At 28.8% G+C, this 23402-nt stretch overlaps 1 protein-coding gene across 3 annotated transcripts; it reads left to right on the top strand.

Annotated features, from left to right (window-relative positions):
* Positions 1 to 18978: 18978 nt before the first annotated feature.
* On the top strand, positions 18979 to 20969 carry LOC111289182 (protein JINGUBANG-like). 3 transcript variants are annotated; one of them, XM_089746597.1, is made up of 2 exons: positions 18979 to 20427; positions 20585 to 20969. In XM_089746597.1, the coding sequence occupies exons 1-2, from the start codon at positions 19249 to 19251 to the stop codon at positions 20585 to 20587; spliced, it is 1182 nt and encodes a 393-aa protein (XP_089602723.1). In that variant the 5' UTR covers positions 18979 to 19248; the 3' UTR covers positions 20588 to 20969. The 3 variants fall into 3 exon arrangements, with proteins under 3 accessions (XP_089602723.1, XP_089602722.1, XP_022735770.1); XM_089746596.1 differs by having other exon boundaries at positions 18984 to 20427; positions 20579 to 20969; XM_022880035.2 differs by having other exon boundaries at positions 18988 to 20969.
* The last annotated feature ends 2433 nt before the right edge of the window (positions 20970 to 23402 follow it).

Here is a 23402-nt window from a genome sequence, read left to right as displayed (position 1 = left end):
ACATAAGTTCCTTCTTTGTCCGTGGTTGCAGGCCCTACACCTGCTGCCTCACAACCCGATTCATTTGGCCCATTAGGCATGTCTTCATTCTTTGGGCCATCTCCAACTTGGGTCTATCATCGTCCAGCCTTCCTGTTATTCTTTTTTCTATATGTTCGACTGATTTTTCAACAACATTTGTTTTGTTTTGCTGCAACGAATCTTACAGAAAACAATTTTAGGAAATTAAGCAAACACGTCACTTCAGAAATTTACATTGTGATTTGGCTCCTATCATCGTTTCTTTTCTAGCGAATGTACGTAAGTCTTTTTGGTAAAGCCAGAATCACGTTTCTATTCTCTCTCTCTCTCTCTCTATATATATATATATATATGAATTAGCATACATGTGAGGATTTAATGTCGTTTCTTGTTTGTCCATTTTTCCAAATTGACTTTTCATTTCAGTAAAAAAAGATACATAACCGTAGAGGTGTTGGTTCAGTGATAAGCAATCTGATCTCAAGCGAACCTTACGTGTTAAAGATAGGGATTCGAAATTTGAAGAAAGCCCTCGTTGAAAGGAGAGATAACCTAAGTGATCACTGCTTTTGGGTTCGAAATTTGTAGAAAGCCCTCGTTGAGAGGGAAGATAACCTAAGTGATCACTGTTTTTAGATCACTATACTCCACTCTTTAGAATGATGACACCATTTCCGTCACAATTTTTAAATGTACCAAAAAAAAAAAAAGATACATGATAAATGTACATTAATCAGCTCATCACATGACGCATGCACTGTAACAATTTTATATATAGTAAAACATGACAGTCCAAGGAAATCAGCAACGAGAAAGACCAAGCGTGTGTTTCTGGCTAGGGTTTCTTAAACCCAAAGGAGACAGTGGAAAAGCCTCAAGTTCACAAATTCATGCATGAAATCATCAGCCTTTCATTCCAGTAGTTCACTCTTCCATTTATGGGACCAACAATCCAGATATGGATATATAGGCTTTTGAAAATTGTGCAAATGATTTATTATTTGCAAAGAATGGAATATAAGTGCTTGGAAGAAAGATTACCCCCTTAGCTCCCCGATTGTTATATGATGTCGAGCAACAGCACCCAAAAGAGAAATCCAAAAGTATATATTATAATAAATGCTAAAAATATTATATAAAACCTTTTTTTGAGTATGTTTGTGTAATTCTTTTTTCATGTGATGAAAATGGTCCCCCCTGTACAACCGAAAGCTAGCTAATTACATAGGATGGGGCTGGGTTGATTTTTAGTTGATAATGATGAAGAATAATGCTTTTTTACTTTTCAAAATTTGGACTGATCCCAAGATGTTTGAATGAAGGGTTAGCTTAGACATTTATATACTGATATTTCTTATAAAAAAAGGTTTACCTGTCTTTCGCTGCAACCATTTAAGAAGATTAGATTGATTAACATTACCTGACACTTTCAACAACAAAGAGAAAAAGAAATTTGAAGGCTGTGGTGGTGCATGTGAATTCTTAGGGTTTGATGTCTAAATCAAATACAAGTTTCATCAGTTTAATACATCATATCCTAATTGCAAAGATTAATGGAAATTTGAGGATTTTGTTTTTTGTTTTAAATTTAGTTTGTGTAGTTATTTTTAAAAGATGATATTTAATAAATTTAAAATTGAAATATCAATACTTGTAATTTTTTTTTATTTTTAGACTATGACTTTTTTTATAAAAAATATTATATATTAAGAAGAATACATTGGCTAATGCAATTGGTAAACGTTTTGTTTTTTTTTTTTTTTTTTTTGCTATTTGTTAGTATTTGTTATTATATTATTATTATTATTTGTTTTTCTCATTTCATTCTCTTTTTTTTTTTCCAAAAAGAAATTATCAAATGGAGTCTAAGGTTGCAGTAAAAACAAAAAGCAACCATCAAAAGAAATTAATATTTACTTTGAAATATGCACACTTCAAAGAAGAATATTGTAGTGAGAAGTGCGTTGGATATATATATTTGCCATTGCATTCAAACTCTTACTATATTATGGTAGAAAAGGGAACTTGTTATTATATTCCAATGCAATAATGTTTCTTCTCCTTTTTGTCTTTTGCCCTTCTTTTCCTCGTTGGTAGTATAGATCGAGTTTGGTGTTTGTTATGCATATCTTGGAGCACTAACAAAGAATTGAAGAAAAAGTACTTGATGGTTGAGATTTATATATGCTCCATCATATTATTTTACTTAATTAAACAAGGTTACGAAGAATAAGAAGATATTAATCAAAATCAAACTACTAGTGTTCTATTAAAACCCTAAGTATTTTCATGTGAAGCTCATACCTCAAATTCGTATATGTATGCATTTTAGGGAATGTTTGATATGAGGTGATTTGTCAAAAAATCATAATAATCTGTATTTATAATTACATCATCTTATTTGATAGCAATTTAAAAATACATGATAATAATTTTAAATTATTAGGATGATAAAATCATTGTCTTAAAGAATGATATGATTCTCAATATAAAAGATGGAAAAGTTTTATCATAATAGAAAAATAATTTTTAATATTATTTTTTGACTAATTTACCTAGATGAAAGATATACTTAGCATTGTCTTAGAAAACTAACTAGTAAAAATTTTCAAAGATCTATTTTTTAATAACTTATTCTAAAAAAAGTTTTCTATTACAATTGAATAAATATTTATTAATTATAAAAATAATGAAATTATTTAGTTTTTTTTAGAAAATTTTTTCTTCAAAATTGATTTATATTTTATAGTTTTCTATAAAATAACATTTAACTATTTTATAAATGATGATTCAATAAGTATTAAATTTTGCCTTTTTTTTGTAAGGTTATTTTTTATATTTTGTATTTTATATTTATATTTTCATATAATACCAAATATAGTGATTTAAGATCATTAATGATTTATAATATTATACCAAACATCTTAATCTAAAATCATTGGTAATCAAATCGTCTTTGTAAATTTATCATCATTGTAATTAGATCACTGTGATAATCTTGAAAATAATACAAAATCCTATCTTATGAAATTATAGTTGAACTTCATACGATTGAAGAGTGGGTAGCCAAAAATTATTGCAAAGTCAATTCTCTACCTGCAAGATACCTAGGCAACTCTTTGGGCACTCACTTGAGATTGATTTCAACTTGACAGCCTATTATAGAGTCATAAAGAGTAAACATAACCATTGGAAAAGTAAGCTACTATCTATTGGTGGAAGGGTTGCATTGATGAAATTGGTATTCACCAATTTGCCTATATATTATATGACTTTAATTAAAATTTTGAAATGGGTGGTGGTAGAATTAAAAAAGCTCCAATGCTAATTCTTCTTCTAGGGTGATATTGAAAAAGGCAACTAAGACTGGTGGACTGGTACATAATTTGCAAGGGAAAATGGTTCGATGGTCTAGGTATCATTAGCTTGGATTGTTGCAATAAAACGTTATTTTTAAAATGGCCTTGGAGATATACAAGAGAATTGGAAAGCCTATGGAGACAAGTGATTTGTGACAAATAAGCCTTTCACTTGTTGTTCTATGGCATGTTCCCTATTCGAACAATTCATTTTTTCATGTATGGAGGGACATACAAAATACTTTGTGTTGGAAATATCTACCCATAATCGGAAGATAACTTCTGATATTAATAAAAAAGGAAACTACCATAGACTTAATGTTTGTTGGTTTTTTAATAAAACCATAAATACAAACTTTTAACTCTTTTCCCCACTTTCTTTAAATATGGCATTCGGCCATAGCAAAAGAATAAAGAAAAAGAATGGCATTCGGCCATTTTCTATATGGGATAAAAATTGAAATTGTTTTTTCATTTCTCAATATTTAGCTTAGTATTCAACCATGCTAAAAGAGATGAATATGTTCATCCAAACTAAGAATGAGATAAGTCTTATTCATGTGTGGGATTACGTAATGAGTCATATAGAAAATAAGAAAGAAAAAGAAAAAGATTGACAAAGCAAAAGAATAAGACATTTATTGTAAACTCTTTGAGGAATCTCATTGTCATAACGATTTTGGGATCACTAGACGAATTTGAAAACAAAAGATGGAGTTGTCACTAATTTTTTTTTGGGTGTGATTGACCACCTATTAAAACTTACTTTCTTAATAAAATTTTAAATTAATTAAAATTTATTAAAAAAATAATTTTTGGTTCTATGAAAATAGTTTGAATTTGGAAGTCGATTATGCGTAGGGAAGAATTAGCACATCTACAGCGCTCGTTTAAAATAGTATCAATTAATTATGTGTTATCTTTTAATATTGACTAAAATGATCTTAATTTTTGGTATTTAAAGACTTAATTTCCTTAATTTTCTTTAAAAACATATTTTTATTTTTTTAGCAAGCTTGAAAAATAAATAAAAACCTTATATTAAAAAATTCTTAAAAATATTCTAATACTTTGACAATATTAAAAGAAACCATATCACTTAAGGACTTTTTAGGAATCGCTAGTTGAAATTTTCAAAAATCCTATCCTTGGTGGTTCATATTTATTTTCATAAAATATGATTTAAAAAACAAATAGCATTTTCTTAAAAACTCATTTCTATGCCATTTATAAAAGAATGAGAAATCTTTATAAAAAATTAATCTAAATGCTCCAATATATTTGTGACATTTTAGATAGATTTTTTTACCTAAAGATTCTTAAAGAATCATTACTCGAATTTCTTTAGAATCTCATCCTAGGAGATTTTTTATTTTTTTTATAAAAAATTATTATAATTATCTACAAATGCATTTATTTTCTAAAAACACACTTTTATTTATTAAGAAAAATTATTCAAATAAAAGAAAATAATTAAAGAATGAAAAAAAATTTATATTGAAAAGAAACTTTTAAATATTCCAATATTTTAGCAATTTTAGAAGACTTTTCTCATTTAAGGAGTTCTCGAGAATCATAATTCGGACTTTCTTATAATTCTATCATTGGAAAAATAATGCAATAATATTATTATCTATGAACAAATTTATTTAAAAATATATATTTTCATTAAAAAAAAACTACTCAAATTAAGTATAATGATAAAATGGAAATCTTTTGTATTGAAAAGAAACTTCTAAATATTTTAATACTTTGGCAATTTTTAAAAGACTTTTCTCACATAAGAAATTTTCGAGAATCACTACTCAGATTTTTTAAGGTCTCATCATCAAAAATTTCAGTTGCATTTAAAACTATATACTGTAAACAATCAAGTAGAATATGCATACGAAGAACACATATTGTTTATGTTTTAATCTGCTTTATTTATTTTTCAATTATCACTAAAAAATGAAAGGAACAAAGCAAATAGAATTTTTATTAAAAATTTTCCTAGATACTTCGACACTTTAATGATATTCTAGAAAAATTTTCTTACTTAAAGATTTCGTAGGAATCTCTACTCGAACTTTCTTAGAATCTCATCCTCAAAATTTTCATTAACTTTTTCCCTTCTTACTTAATTAATACTTTAATTCTAATCTTTAGTTTTTATTAAAATTTGTTATAAATAAAATTAGTTGATCACAATATTAAACATTATATATTATTCTCAATGTACAATAATCTTAGAAAAATAGATAAATGAAATTTTTTAGTATTAAATATTTTTCTAAATACTCCATTACTTTGATAGTATTTTTAAAAAAATATTTTCACCTAGAGACTTTAAAGAATTATTACTCGAAATTCCTTAAAATCTCATCATTAGATAAAAAATTTCCTTTATCCTTGTTATTTTTTATATTCCATGAACAACCATTAAGTAATAAGCATGAAAACCTTACATTTTTCTTCATCTATAAGTATATTTTAATCAACAGCTATGGACCCTCAAGAATAAACAAAAAATGCAAGGCAACTTACTGCAAAAATTGAACAAAATAACATGGAAACAACCCCTCAAAATTGTACATTCATATGGAAGATAAAAGGAAAATAAATAAAATGCAAGTGATGAAAAAGGAAGCTCCTAAACTATCATGAAACCATAGTAAAATAACATAAAACCAAATTAAAATAACTAGCACATAGTAACCAAAACAACCTCAATAAACAATATAAATAAGGGCTGGGCAGAAAATAAAAACAAATAGAACCATAATTAAATGGTAAAGAAAAAAATTAAACATTTAAGAGTCAAGCTATTTTAATGCCTAATGATGAACAAGAGTCCATCCAACCATTAAAAGCCATACTTTTTAGCAAGAAACAAACTCAAAGCAAAGTAATTTAAACTTGAAAAAAATAAAAAAGACCAAGCTGAGCCAAAAACAAGAAATTTCATTGATTAAGATATAGTAAACAAAGTTTAAATGAAGAATAAAATGCAAGTGCTGAAAAATAAAATAAAGTTGGGATTAAAAGCAATAAAATGAAGAATAAAACAACTAAATAAAACCAAGAAACCAAAGCGAAGTCAACAAGAATGCTGCCTACTATGGTATCATTTACAAAGAAGAAATGCAAAGAAGAAAAGATTACCACAAGTTTCAGCTCTCCCTTTTCAGTAGATTTTCTCTTTTTTTTTTTTACATCTTTCCTTCTTCTTTTTCGGTAATCCTTCCTCCTTCTTCTTTTTTGGCAATCCTTCCCCCCAGCTATTTGGTAGACCCCTCTCTTTTTCTTTTTCTCTTTCATTCCTTCTTCCACCTTTTTCTATTCAATAGCTTCTTTTTTTTTTTCCAGCCATTTTTTTCCTTCTTTTTTTTTTTACGTGTTTGGCTCCTTTCCTCACTTTTCAGCCTTCCAGCCTTCTTCCCTCCTCTTTTGACTAAGCCCATTCCTCCATTTTAATAATCAGCCCCTCAAAAAATTTCTCATTCTAGGTGAATATAGACCATTGTATGAGATTTCATCCAAGGGTCAAAGTTATCTTTTTATTTTTTTCAAGGAATCACCTTTGACCATTGGATCAAAATCAATAAAAGATCTAATGATTCATATTATTCACTGCAAAGGTTGAATTTTTATATTCTTCAAACACATGAAAAGATCATTTTACCCCAAGTGCAAAGTTTTCAATATTTAGGTTATTTTCGTAGAAATCAATGTTTCCATGCTCATTTTTGGGATTTTAAATCACAAAAAATCATGAAATATTATAAAATTGAGATTTGAAAAGTTTCATAAAAATCCAAGCTTGGGAAGGTCAAATCACAAAAATACCCCTATATGGTTATTTTGGTAATTTCACATTTTTTAGGTACTGCTGTGATTTCAAATGCACCAAAAATTATGAAATATTATGAAATTAAGATCTAAAAATTTTCATGAAAATTTGATCTCAGGAAGGTCAAATTACGAAAATATCCCTTACAAGGGTATTTTGGTAATTTTGTACTTCTCCTGTGCAGTAAAAATTTTTAGTGTTTTAAAAATCACAAAATACAATTTAAAATCACATTGATTCCATTTAGATTGTGAACTTTGAGGATTAACTCCGATTCTATTCATTTTGACCAAGTTTTATGCAATTTTGATTATGATTGACTTTGGGGTTTACCTGTTTCATTTATTTTTTATTTTTCATACATCCATGTGAAAATGTATCATCCATATAAATCTCATGGAAAAAATTTGACATTAATCATATAGGTCTAATTTTTTTTTTGTTTATTAGGCCTAAATATCGATGTATTTTATAGATTCTTAAAGGGACCCTTTATGGGCTTCAAATGGGCTTTATTTAACTATGGTAACATGTTTTGGATAAATTTGGTATCTACACTCATGCTTCAGTGTTTAAGAACTTATACTATGAATAGTAGATAATTTTTAAATATGTGATTTTATCCTCAACTAGTGAATCAAGTCAGCATATTTTTCATAAAAATTTTTCGCTATGCTTCCACAAATTAAGTTTTCTGCATTATTTTTGGTATTGATATTGTTCATTATATTATAATTTTATCCATCATTGGTATCAAAGCCAAGTTAGCTTAATTCCTAGTTATTTCAATGTTTGTTTTGAAACATCAAAATTATAGACAAGTTCTTAAGTTTTTATCAAAATGTATTAAAAAATTTATGGAACATGAAAGTGTGTAGTTTTATTGTAAAAATTATTGTGAATGTTTTGAAATTTTCAATTGCAAGCTGCCATCATCATTTGGATTATTTTGGATAGATTTTTCAATTTTCAAAACTTGAGCATTCGAATACTTGATAGGGCATTTGAATGCCCTAAAAAAAATCAATTTTTAACCTATTTTTTGAATAGGCACTTGAATATCTTTTTAGAGAATTCAAATGCCATACGTGATTTTTCAATAGATTTAAAAATTAAAAAAAATTAAAAAAAAAACTTGAATAGTATATCCACAATGAAAGCTGAATTTGTAGTAATTTTAGTGGTAGTACAAGAAGTTGTTTGGCTTATGAGATTTTTTAAGTCTTTTGAGAATTGAGAAAGATGAGTTTAACTCAATGTTAGTGAATTGCAATAGTTAAGCAGCAATCATATTCACAAATGGATCCCAAAGATTAAACATAAAAATATCAAGTATAATTTTATGAGAGACAGTTGCACCAAAGAAAGTCAACAAGTATGTTTCTATGTGGAGATAATTGCAGATCCATTAATTAAGCCCATGCCTAGAGATATGTTTCATAGTCACATGAAATCTGTAGAGTTGCATAAATATGGATGTATTGGTTAAAATGCTTTATGTGAACAATTTATGAATTTTTTCATTTGAGTTCACTTATATTGAATGCGATTAATGTCATTAAACTTTAGTACGTTGTTTTGTGAAGCATGCGCACATGTATATGTATTTATATATATACGATATGATTTGAAAAGTATGTCAGACATATGATTGGCCTCCTCACACAGGCAATCATCTTAATGGTTTGGCACCATGGAAATTATATTAGTTTTAAGCTATGGATTAAGAGCCCAAGCTTAAACTGGAATCACCTTATAAGGAATCAAAATGAGGTTACTTGATATAGAGATATGTGACTAAAAATGAATAATATTACAGTTCATTTTGTCTATCTTAAATGGTAGGTAGAAGTTCTGTTGATTATGTAAAATCAAGTATAGTTGTGGACTCAAGTTAGATACTAAGAGTATTTGAACTATCACTTGTATGATAATAATGTTTAATGATAAAGACATACAATCCATGAGAAAGGAGAGTACTATTGTAGCATGTGTTTCATAGCATATGTGTGTTGTTCAACCAAAAAAAGTAATAGAAGAATAAATCTCTGCTTCTTGGCGTATAAGACCTTTGAGATCAAAGGATCTTATATCTAGTACCCTTAAGGACTTTTGATTATGTCTTAAAGTTTCAGTTCAATGTCAGATAATCTGGAGAGCAATTGAATTGAAATAGAGAGATTATAGAAAAAATGGAAGATTGTTTTGGTGTCACATTTGGTTATATTTAGAGGCTGTTCAACTACGTTTGAAATGTCAAACATAATTATAAATACACAAGTATATCATGCTATATGATAAAAGAAAGATCACAAAGAATTTGAAACATGACTAAATGGATCTAGTGTGCTGCATATTTACTTTACTTATACGTAAGAGTTACTATACATATCTAATAGTTGTATAAGTGACTAAATGTGATTTTAAGTTGCTATATACACCTAATAATCGTATAGCAACTAAGCTCTCGAAGTATATTGATTGCATAGCTTATTTTCTTGTATGAACTCATTGCAAAGAGTAAAAAAAATTGTTCTCTTACTCATGAGAGTTTACCACCCATTTTGTGCATCTGGGAGAAGTAAGAAATATCTACCCATAATGGGAAGATAACTTCCTATATTAATAACAAAAGAAACTGCCATAGAGTTAACATTTGTTGGTTTTTTTAATTAAAACCATAAATACAAACTTTTAACTCATTTTTCCTCTTCTTTTAAACATGGCAATCAGCCATAGCAAAAGAATGAAGAAAAAAATTGGCATTCGACCATTTTTTGTATGGGATGAAAAATGAAAATTTCTCTTCATCTCTCAATATTTAACTTAGAATTCAACCATGCTGAAAAAGATGAATATGTTCATCCAAACTAAGAATGAGATAAGTCTCATTTATGTATGAGACTAAGTGATGAGTCATATAGAGAACAAGAGAAGAAAAAAGAGAGATTAGCAAAGCAAAGGAATAAGACATTCTTGCAAACTCTTTGAGGAATCTCATGTTTTGGTATTTAAAGACTTACGCTGTGAATAGTAGATAATTTCTGAATGCATGATCTTATCTCTGACCAGTTAATCAAATCGGCATCTTTTTTCCAACACTTCCGTAAAAATACTTCTGCTATGCTTCTACAAATTAATACAAATTAAGTCTTCCACATAATTTTTATATATGATATTGTTCATTATATTATAATTTTATCCATCACTTGGTATGCAGATACTTTGTCTAACCTTATAAGTTAAAGCTTTCTTATAAGTGCAGGTGATGGAACGAGGATTCGTTTTGCATTGACAAATAGATTAACGATCTCATCCTCAAACACTCATTTGGAAGAATATATACTTTATCAGAAAACAAGAATGGGCTCATCAATGACTATGGCTTTTGGGAAGGCTCAAATTGGGTTTGGCAAATAGCATTAAGGCGTAATCTATTTGATTGGGAGGTCGGAGTGTGGAACAACTCATGGAGCTTTCGAATTCATTTACTCTATCCCCTTATGCTGCCGACAAAGTCATTCGGTCACATTCATCAAATGGTGTATATATACATCTCTCGATCATTCAGGCAAACCTTGGAAAAAGTCTCAAACTCAGAAGTTCAAATTGAAAGTTTTATTTGGAAAGGGATTGCACCCCAGAAAGTTGAAATTTTTTGCTGAAGCGATGAAGGGCAAAATTCCAGTGTTAGAAGTGCTCTAGCAAAGAGGCTGCCTTAGCAACCATAGCAATAAATGTGCATCTTGTAATGAAGCTGAAACAGTTGACCATCATTTACCATCTTGTCAATTGTCCTGGCGGACATGGAACAAATGCGTGAATCAGTGGAATATTTCTTCGGCTATTCCAGGATCTATTAATCTTGCTTTCCAATCATGGTGCTCCGTCTCCGTTAAGAAGAATCAGAAACAGGTCTAGGATAGTCTTTTCCATGCCATTACCTGGTCTATCTGGCTAGCATGCAATGAGAAAGTTTTCAATAAAAAATCCCTCTCAATTGATCAAAATTTTGACTTGATACGCATTCAAATCGGTTGGTAGATCAAAGCGAAATATCCATCATTGAATTATTCCTCTTTGAATTCTTTGTTCAACATACAAGATCTTCACATTCCCCATGCAAAGAAACCAGCAAGACAACATGGCGCCTGGTCTCCACCTCCGCTGGGGGTTTGGAAACTCAATATGGACGGCTCTGCCATAGGAAAACCTGGTCCGGCTGGTATTAGCGGGGTTGTTAGGGACTAGGCAGGCAATGTTGTTCTTATATTCTCAAAGAACATTGGTATTACTGACTCTAATTTGGTTGAGCTCTTAGCTGTTGTTGAAGCACTCTCCATTACAGTGGAAGCAAACCTCAACTCGCTGCCAGAGTTGATTGTTGAAAGTGATTCCAAGGTGGTAATAATTTCTTGGTTAAAGAAGATCAGTGATAGCCTCTGAAGATACAATGTGGTTCTCAACAAATTTCTCAACCTCCTTGTAGGCATATGGAAAATATCTTTTGTCCCGTGTATCGAGAAGCAAGTTATTTTGCTGACTCTCTTACAAAGGAGGGAGTATACCGCAACCATGATTTGGTTGCCTGGGTGTAATTCGGTATTTCTTTTCTATTAATAAAATTCTGCTTTAACTTTCTAAAAAAATTAGGTTTGTATGTGTATATATGCTTTTGTATAAATCTGCATTTGACATATGATAGATGAATTTATATTTGATATATTATTAATTTATAAATCTCACATACTATTAATACATCACATTCATAAACGGATAAATTCTAAGCTCTAATTATAAGAAATAATAAATATTATGAATGTCTCATAAATTATAGTGAAATATTTAATATAATATTTAAATTTTAAAAATATTTAATATAATATTTAAATTATGAATCTGTTAATTAATGTGATATTTATTATTAACATGATTAATTTTTAATAATAAACAAATAACTTTTCAAATATTATAATAGTTAATATATTTATAATTTAAATAATATATTAAAAATTTATAAAATTTAAGTGTCACATCAAATTTTTTTATTATAATTCAAAGATCATTTCTAACATTAATACTATAAAAAAAATCATGAATTCATTGATCATCATCCATCTTTTCCTAATGAAATTTCTTACACTCTCTGCCTGCTTAAGTGCATGAATTCAAGAGGATTTGATTAAACACTGAATTAAGCACCATAATTTTCATAATCAAAGAACCATTTTCTCAATTAATCTTGTAATTTAAACATAAATTGGATTAAAAAGTCTTACCAAACATCTAGATAATATCCTACCGTAATCAAGGTTGGTCAAGCGTAATGTCACAAGCTTGTGAAAGGACAAGTAATTGGCAGTCGATGCCGTGGAAGGAAAAAGAAAGAATGGTGCTTAAAAATTGACAGGGTCAAGAAAAAATTCTTAGCTATTGATGGTTTCAGTCCCATTCAGGGTCCTACCAATACATATACTACTTTGTTTGTACCTTCATCTGGCCAAAAAATCTAATGGACAATGTCTTCTGTTGATCAGCAATTGTCTAGCCCGCATGGGATGATTCCATCCAATCTATATAGAACCCCCCCCTACTTTCTTTTTTTGGTTAAAAAAATTAGGGCGAAAGGAAAAATTTTTATCAACTCAATTCTATAGATAAACACAATTTCTTAGGATGAGAAGCTTAGTGGTCATAGACATTAGACATTAGACCTTAGACATTGCTGGTTGGTGAGGGTGACAACCCTCCCCCGTAGGCCACAAAAAAGTTTCAAACCCACCCCTACGCCGATCCTTTTTTTCTCTTACTATAGTATATTTGTTTTTGCTTTTTTGAAACAAATTTAATTGTATTGCATCATCTACTAGAAGGTAGCTTAGCTAGGTAGTAGACTATTTTTACGAAGAAGCTAGGATAAAAGACAATGACTGATGCGCTTTTTGTAATCCCTTGTTTCATACCTAAATTGAGACTTATTGTTCTTGTATAGTTTCATCTCATTTTTTTAATCGTTTATCAAGGTGTTTACGAAAGATTGCTAAAAATACCTACATTTGTAATTAAAATGTCGTTAAATTTGTTGAAGTAAGAATTGTTGGGTTTTTTTTTTATGACGTTTTTTATAAACTTGTTATCTAATAATAAATTTATTTATTAATTTATTATCTAATAACAAAAATAAAAATAATAAGTTTAACTATTTAAAGGATATTTTGAGATTTTACTAAAAGATAATAGATAAAAATGAAAAAAAAAAAGTTACAATTAACGACTAGATCAAAAAGGTCTTATGGGTTAGGAGTGAGAAAAAAATAAAAAAAATTCAAAAATCAATTTGAAATCGTAGTATTTAGTTTGGTTTGAATCGATTTTTTTATTCGATTTGAATCAAATTTAAATATTAAATATATATATTAGATTCAAATCGGATTTTGGATCAAAAAGTGAAAAATAAAAAAAAATTGGTCAAACCAAATTATATATTTTCTTAGTTTTTATATATATTTTAAATTTTTATAAAATAAAAATAATAATTTTATATCAAAATCTACTTAAATATATTAAAATTTTATATTAAAATAATATATAAAAATTTTAAAAAATTAAAAATCGATAAATGAAATCAAATTGAACTGATAAAATTTTATTTGGATCGAATGAAGATTCGGTTTAAATTTGAATAAGATTTTAAAATTTCATAATATTATACAATATTTAAAAAAACTAAATTAAATTCGATCCGAACCAAACTATTATTACCCCTATTATGGGTTATCACCACTAAGCACATTGCGTCAAAGATCCATTTGGATCTTAATTGGCCAATCGGCACAGAAAAAAGTGACAACCGACCTCCGATTAAAGGTTCAATTGTATCCAAATGTAGCTTAAGTTTATCTATCTTAATAATAAATTGTCTTAAGTTTGAGCTTTACAAATTACTTAATGTAATTTTTGAATAAGAGTAATAACGAATTTGATTGGATTTAATTCGATTATTTTAATTAATATATAATATTTTAAATTTTAAAAAAATCAATTTAAATTTTAATTAAATTGAATTCTATCGATTCGATTCATCAATTCTAGAAAATTATTTTCAAATTTTTGATATATTTAAATAGATTTAAATATAAAATAATTATTTATACAAATTTAAAATTTGTATAAAAATTAATTAAAAAATACAATTTAGTTTAACTTGGATATTTTCAATTTTTTCACTTTATAATCCAAAAATCAATCTAAATTGAATTAAAATATTCAATATATGATACTAAATCAAACAATAGAAAAGTTTATCCAAATCAGACCGAACTCTGTAATTTTGAATTAATTTTCTATTTTTTGATTTTTTCTTCAATCCTACTCAAGAATATATTATCTTTGTAGGATTCACACACCTTTGACATAATGAAGTAAACAAAAATCATTAATTGGGTATTCTTAATTTAACTTCAATTTTTATTTTAATTAACGAGGCTGCTTAAGCTAAACATATGATCTAATCTCACCTCGAACAGCATCATAGATAATGAGTAATTAGAAGTTAGCTCCAAATTTAAATGAATTTAAAAATTTTGCCTAAACTTATTTAACAAGCTTTAATTTTTTATTCAAACTCTCTCAAAACTTTAAGCAAGCCTTCAAATCCAGACAAATAACCTAGCCCTTGAATAAATCTAGCTGCAATCAGTCACTAAACCAAAAAGATTCGGTGGGCGATTGCTACGACCACACTACGTCGAAAATCTATTCAAATCTCAACTGATCGATTGGCACTGAAAAAGACGTAAACACCCTATTTAATCCAGATTTGAATCAATTAGGCCTGGCTTATTAAGATCCAACTATTAAGCCCAGTTCGTTCACTATTTGGTTTTACATTTCATTTATTTATTTATTTATTCTTTTGATTTTATCTTTGGTTAATCATTCATTTATTTGTTTTGTTTTTTATATTTGATTTCTGATTTGGTTTTATCTTCGATTTTTTTGTGATAAAATAACAATAAATAGAAAAAGAAAAAAGGAAAAATAAAATTAATAAAAGGATTTTTTCCATGGATTAGTGTTTATAGATTTGTAGATGGATTGAAATTGATAAAGATAAATTTTGTATGCTGTGATCTAATTAAAGGGAGTTGTGGTTAATTAGAAATTCTTCTGATTACTCCCTATAAATTCACATTGATCAAGCAAAACAAAAACACAAGCAACAAACACAGGCAAAAACACAAACGTAGATTGAAAAGTAAAAAAAAAGCACACAAAAGTAGCAAAAAATTTTTAGGGGAATTTTAAAGAAAATTTAACTTTTTTTTTTGGAAAATTTCTGAAAATTTTTCAAATTTCAACGAAATTTTTCAGCAAAACTTGCATTTTTTAGTGATGTTTTCCAATTTTTGACAGCTTTTTCCAGTTTTTGGTGAAGCATTCAACTGGAATCTTGGGTTTCTAGAGAGAAGGAGAGAAAAAGAAAAAAGAGAAAGAGAGGGGAAAGAAAATCTGAAGAAAATATATATTTTGGCTTTTATAACCAATTAAAACGGCACCGTTTTAAGGGTTAAAAAGCCTAGGATTCGCATGTTTTTATTTGGACCAACTCGATTCGAGCACAACTTACTTCGCTGACCCACGTCCTAACCAAACCCTTCAGTCGAGCTGAGTCGTCGAGCAGCGTCGAGTCATTCCAGTCGAGCCATTTTTTTTTTTTTTGTATTTTTGTATTTAGTTATTTATTTATGTGTTTGATTATTTTTAGAGGTATTTTTGCATAATTTTTGCATGATTAAAAATAATAAAAAAGTAAAATATGTTTTTAAGAATAAATAATAATTATCCAATGATAAAATTTTTAGAAATTTCAAATAGTAAATTTTTATAAATTTTCTATGTAAGAAATTTTCTCTAAATTTTATCCCAAATGGTGAAATAATTTAGAAAAAATTTCAATAATAATAATTATTATTTATTTTCAATCAAAAAAAGAGAAAAAACTAAAAACTAAAAAAAATAAAAATTAATAAAAATTTTGGGATTAAATACTAATTACCTAAGGATGGGACTCTTAGAAATTTCAAATAGCAAATTTTTTAAGAATTTTCTAAGTGAGAAATTTCTTTAAATTTGTCCTAAATTGTAGAATAATTTAAATAAAATTTCAATAAAAATAATTATATTCTTTTCCAAATAAAAAAAATTTTGGTTGAAAATATTTGACAATTATCCAACAATGAGAATCCTAAAAATTTCAAATGATAAATTTTTAAGAAATCTATAGGTAAAGAAATTTCTTTAAATTTGTCTCAAATGATGGAATAGTTTAAATGAATTTGTAAGAAAATAATTGTCATGTTATTTTATTTCCAAAAATCCAAAAACAAAAAATTATAAAAATTATAAAAATAGGTTCAAATAGTGAAAAATTTAGAAATTAGAAAAAGAAAAGATATTTCTAATTTGGCTCAAATGATGAAATAATTACATATATTTTCAATAAAAATTAAAATAAAAAAATATTAAATCTTTTTCCGACGACGAAGTCTTTTCGAGAAAACAAATGTAATTCTTAAATACTCTTGAGATGAAAAAATATTTTTAAGAATTTTACCAGATTGATGGAGAATTTTAAGAATTATTTTCAATATTTAAACATTAAAGCTTAAAACTATTAGAATCAAAACCTCATAATAAATTTAAAATAAAATGATACCATCCTTCGAATGGGCATGTGAATGTGTTATAACCTTCCCCAAATGTAATCAGACTCTGGAATCATATTCTGATTAGTAGATCAAAACTTATTCTTTTAAGGACCTTTAGTCCAACTTAAAAGTTTCTTAAAAGGATAAATTCATTAGGTGATAAATCACACATAGAAAAAAAAAATTAATGGCAACTCCTCTTATTAAGTCTAGTCATAGATTTACAGATTTATATGTTATGACAAAAGATGACAATCGACCTCTCATTAATGGTCCGATTGCATCCAAATGCAACTTAAGTTAATCTATCTTGATAAAAAACGGTTTTAAGTTTAAGCCTTACAAATGATTTAATACTACTTTCAAATAGCAGTAATATTGGATCAAATTGGAATCAATTCGATTTTTTTAATTAATACATAGTATTTTAAATTTTTTTAAAAAAATCAATTTGAATTTAAATTGGACTTCCTTTGAAACTTAATTTAAATATACAAATTAAGTTTTATCAATTCAGTTCATTGATTCTTAAAAATTATTTTTTGAATTTTGAATATATTTAAATGAATTTAAATATAAAATAATTAATTTTATTTTTATAAATTTAAAATTTATATAAAAATTAATAAAAATATAATTTAGTTAGATTATTTTTTCAATTTATAACTAAAAAATCAATCCAAATTAAATTAAAATATTTAATATTCAATACCAAATAAAAAAAAATCAATTCAAATTTAACCGAACACTAAAATTTCAAATCAAGTTTCAATTTTTTTTCCTCAATTCTACTCTCAAATATAGTATCTTTGTGGGGTTCGCACATCTTACCCTTGACATATTGAAGTAAACAAAAATCATTAATTGGATCTTCCTAATTTAGCTTCAATTTTTATTGTAATTAGTGACGCTGCTTAAGCTAAACATATTATCTAATCTCACCTCAAACATCATCATAAATAGATGATGAGTAATTAGAAGTTAAAGTGCAAGACAAACAAAAAGCGAATCAGCAACCAATTGTCGCCCACTACTGGCAACAACCATAACGAAAAGTGTTCATGAAATTAACCAGGATATATTTTACTCAATTTTCTCTTTAATCTATTTTTCTTTCTCTTGACTAGGTGCCAACCTTGAGGTCACAAACATCTTTGCCTACCCATCAATTCCAACTTTTTTTTCCTAATTCTTAGAGTTCATGGTGATTTTTCATTTTTTTTTAACTATAATTTCTCCCTATACCTTCCTTATCCATAAAACAAACAAGTCTCCATCGATGATTTAACCTTGCAAAATATATACATCCTTTTTACTAAATTTAACAATTTATATATTTTTATTTATTAATTTTGAATTAAATAGTATAAAATTATTGTATCATAATTCGAATTAATATATTAAACACAACATATTTTTTATTTTTTATTAAATTCATATATAAATTTTATTAAAATTTTAAATCATATCATTTTTACGTATTTTTATTATTTTTATATTATACATTATATTATATTTAAAATTATCAAATCTATTTTTTATCAATATCCATGTTTTATAACTCGAAAGGCTTTCACAGCCAGTGTAAAACAGTAATAGTCAACCAACTGATTAGATTTAGCAGACACTTAATCTGTATTATCAGTGTCTGCCTGTGATTAAGACCATAAATTCAGTATTGGTCACTGCAGATCAGCGTGAAAGGAATCCTCTGGATGCTGTGCTTTGATGGTCCCACCACAAAAATGAAGGTTCCTTCATTCAGTAGTGGTGGGTCAAACTTGCTTAACTGATTAATGTTGTGACAAAACTTAGCTATCAAAATTAAGTTAAAATAGTTTATCTGAAACTTAATTTCAGTTAATTCATGTAATTATCATTAAAATTTGATATTAAAAAGATTGTAAATTCAAACTTCAAAGTCTACAATCTTTTTCTTTTTTTAATTTCAGACTAGGACCTTTATATAAAAACAAAAATTAAATAAAATTAGTTGCATTATTATCTCAAATGATGCATCCAACAATCCTTTATAGGAAACATCTAATTTATTCATGTTCCCTGTAAAGGAGAGCCAGATAATACAATATTTAAATGGATGTCTTATGGCTGTCTATAATCAAATTCCCATCTTTCACCAAGATATTAGAATAGCAAAAACAGTGCAATTTCTTGCTTCGATGGTCACTTTTCTGGCCAACGACACTTCTTTTTCTCAAACTAATCTGGGTAGTCATTACCATACAAATTTTCTGCTCTATATATTTTACTCACTCCACTTTGTTCCCGCATATGCTCTCCATCCTATATTTCTTTTATAAGAAATATGTCAGACCATCAATTTTGTTATTATGATTCTCAATCTCAGTCTAACCGCTTTCAATCAGATTCCAAATCTCTATGGTCTCAGCCAAGCCTCCCATCAGTTCCATCCCTCACCTCCCAAGTTCACCTGCAACAGCCCAATTTTTCCAACATCCAGCACCAGTGCCTCACCACTCTAAAAGGCCACACCTCCTATATCTCTTCTCTCACCTTCGCCGGGAAGTTCCTTTATACAGGCTCTTCTGATAAGGAAATCAGATTATGGAAACGCAACGCTCTGAACTCGGAATTTGAACATGAAAATCAAACCAATAACATACTAGCTGTGGGAAAGGGTGCTGTGAAGTCCATGGTAGTATTAGCTGATAAACTCTTCAGTGCTCATCAAGATCACAAGATACGAGTATGGAGAGTTAATAACGATGATCCGGATAACCAAAAGTACTCTCGATTGGCGACCTTGCCGACGTTAAGTGACCGAGCAATGAAGCTTCTCCTCCACAAGAACCACGTCGAAATTCGAAGACACAAGACATGCACCTGGGTCCATCATGTTGATACAGTATCTGCACTGGCCTTATCCAGTGATGAGACCCTTCTATATTCCGTTTCCTGGGACAGGACACTCAAAATCTGGAGAACCAGTGATTTCAAATGCTTGGAGTCAGTAACAAATGCTCATGACGATGCAATAAACGCAGTGGCAATATCAAGTGATGGAGATGTTTATACGGGATCAACAGACAAGAAAATCAAGGTGTGGAGGAAAAACTCAGGAGAGAAAAACCATTCTCTAGTTGCTACACTAGAGAAACATAAGTCAGGGATCAACGCCTTAGCAATCAGTCTTGACGGGTCTACTTTGTATTCCGGCGCAAGCGACCGGTCCATAGTGGTCTGGGAGAAGGAGGGAAGCGATGGAATGACAGTGGTTGGGGCACTTAGAGGGCATACAAAGTCCATATTATGCTTGGCTGTTGTGTCGGATTTGGTTTGCAGTGGTTCAGCGGACAAAACAATTAGAATCTGGAGGCCAGGGGTCGATGGAAATTATTCATGTTTGGCAGTCTTGGAAGGGCATAAAGGCCCTGTCAAGTGCTTAGCCGGAGCAGTTGATCGTCACAAACCTTCTGATACATCCTATGTTGTTTATAGCGGAAGCTTGGACTGTGACATCAAGGTGTGGCAGATTGTTGTTCCTCTTCTCTAGAAACGACTTGGTTTTACTTACTTTTCTTCTTCTTCTCCAATAGCCATTTTTGTGAATAGAAAGTAGAGTGTCGTAATTGGTAGAGTATATTTCTTTTCTGAATTCATTTCCGTGGCTAAAGTTGCAGTAGAATCACTGGACTGAGCTAAAGATGCGCCATATTTTGGCTTCTTTTAATGGGTAGTCATGAGATTTCCGATTTCTCAACAAACAAACCACTTGCAACCATCGACTTCATAACAGGGAAACAAGTCAAAGGAACAAAAAGCCAACAGCTACAGTTCGTTCAGTTGTCAAGAATCTGGCCTGTTGCTTACTACTACAAGCTGTTTCACGTTTTCTCTCCCCAGGAAATTTCTTATAAATAATTATTATTAAGTAGTTTCTAATATTCAAACATGGAAACTTCTGTTCTTTTGTTTACTTCACTTTCCAACCATCTATCTGTACAATTGATAATTGCATTCCCTACTTTGAGTGACTAAATAATGTTAAGGCAAATTTTGGTTGGATTGTGGGATTCAAGGAGACATTGAGCATTGCGAGAAAAGTAATGTTAATGATGCTCAAGTCCATGCTTTCTATTCCTCCACGTAAAAAATAAAATAAAATAAAATAAAACACACTAATTGAAGTTTTTAACTCTAAAAGCGGAGTTAACAGTTATACATACCTATTTAGGGTATATTTAAGAAAATAAAAAAATTAATTAAAAAAAAATATATAACATACGTCATTTTATTAATCTTGTTTGTAAAATTAAAAATCTTTACTGATAATATATTAAATAATTTTTCAAAACACCCAGCATTATTTTAAGTTGGATTAAGGGGACTTTAGAAATTTATAATACAAATTCCTTTTTTATTTAATACCACAGTGATGTGAGGAATGGTACTATCGATTAGGATCGATCTTCATTGGAGGAAAAAAAGTTGTATGCACATGATCGATTGATTATGGAAATAAAGTAATTTTAAACATAAAACTTAAATAGACAGTTCACCCACCTGAGTGATGGATTTTCAAAAAATATTTAATTCTAATTCCAGCTCCTGCAACTCTTCCCCAATCTTTAAAGTATATATATCTATATATATAAGTGTAATTTGCTTAAGGAGAGCAGAGATTTCTCAAGTCCCATAATAAAGTAAAATGTTTCTAACAACTTAATCTGAGTATGGCCTTCAAACTTTAAACCCAAACCCAAAAAAAAGAAAAAGAAAATTTGTAAGGGAGAGGGAGAGACTTCAATTGAAAGTATTCTTCTCCAGAATAACATCACACAAAAGGAAAAGCAGTTAAGAAAAATGATTAAGCAAAGGAATAGATTAGTGAAACAAATGTCACAATCCATCACTAGTCTTTGAACCAAAATATTAGAGTAACTAACAAAAGAAAGAGAAAGGAGGTGTTCTAAAGCCTAATGCTTCGTTTTGGAAACATGAAATTGGGAGATTGAATTTAATTTTGGTATGTTAAATGATTTACGAGGATGAACGTAAATGCTTATCGTGTAAAGATTCAAAGTAACTATGAATTTAAGGGAGCATAAGATAACAAATTTAGTATTCCTTTCCTCGTTTAGGTATAGATTTCGATGACTGGTGAGAGTCCTACCACCGCATCGAAATATGTATTTTATGATTAGAATAGAATTTGCATTTTATTACTGAACTCTCCCACTACGCATCCAAATCAAGCCTTAATATTTAACAAATCAAAAGTTTATGGATAATCATGAAAGTCATGTTTTCATTAATTCTACAACCATATAATTTATACCAAATTATTCTTCCTTCAATTTCACATTCAAGATCCAAAATTTGACCTTAATATATATTGTTGCTACTTTATGTTTGGTACAGAAAGAAGCAAACCATCATTAAAGATAAAGAAAAGCAGATTTACCTCAAACATAGAAAAACTGTAAAAAAATTCAAAACTCAAATCAGATATTTAATCTTTTCCTAACATGTGAGTGCAAGTGGCACCATGACATCATAGAGATCTACCTTAATATCTTCAACTTAAAATGCAAAGATACAAGTTTCAATGGTATGACCTACTTTACTAATTACAAGTGGCTGAGAAATTAGGTAACTGTCACTATTCTCATCCCACCATTATTGTGTAAAGATCGATATATATATATATATATATATTTATGAAAATAACATTGGATCAACTCAAGCAGATAAACAGCTATACTAATCGTCCAATGCTTCTTTCATAAGTACTCAAATAAAATATTATTATGTACTATAATAATGTCGTTTCATGTCTAAAAAGAAACCTACTTCTCATTATTGTGGGTATCGTGTCTTCATTTCTTTGTGCCATGTCAAGTGCTTAACTGGAAAGCGAATGCTTTTCTACACTTTTTACCTAAATTAGATGAATATATGAAATCTCAGCCTACTAAAAGCAAGAAACCATCAAAATTTCCTTACTAAATCGACAAAATCAAAGACTAAAACAATCCCTTCAACATGACTTGAGTATGAACTTTGATCCTGACAAGAAAGATTAACCAAGACTCAATTAATTTGGCCCAATGGTGTATCATAAACGCACACCGACACTGACTGTCCTGCACACACTTCTCAGTGCTATCATCTATGCATTGGATTATACTCATATTCAATCATTTTACCATAACTTTCAAAAAGTACTCCACTTGGTTTGGGGATTGGAATGGCGTAAATAACAATGCGTTAACAAAATTCTTATACGGCAGACTTTATCCCCTCCAGAATTCAGTTTCATTTTTAATCCTTCTCCATAAATGGAAGACATAACTTTCAGCAAAGCAATTTCATGAAGCATAATATTCAAGAAACTCATGTCATCAATAAACTTAAAAACTTGTTTTGCAAAATCAGAATGAAACGACCGGTTTAGAATCTTGTCATCCAAGCTCAAAAAAATAATCCCCAGGTATC

This window comes from Durio zibethinus, chromosome 17, assembly GCF_047325235.1.
Source record: "Durio zibethinus cultivar Kanyao isolate XHJ-2024 chromosome 17, ASM4732523v1, whole genome shotgun sequence".
Classification (NCBI taxonomy): domain Eukaryota; kingdom Viridiplantae; phylum Streptophyta; class Magnoliopsida; order Malvales; family Malvaceae; genus Durio; species Durio zibethinus.
The sequence above is the reverse complement of the archived record's forward strand: the minus strand, read 5'-3'. Positions and strand labels throughout refer to the sequence as shown.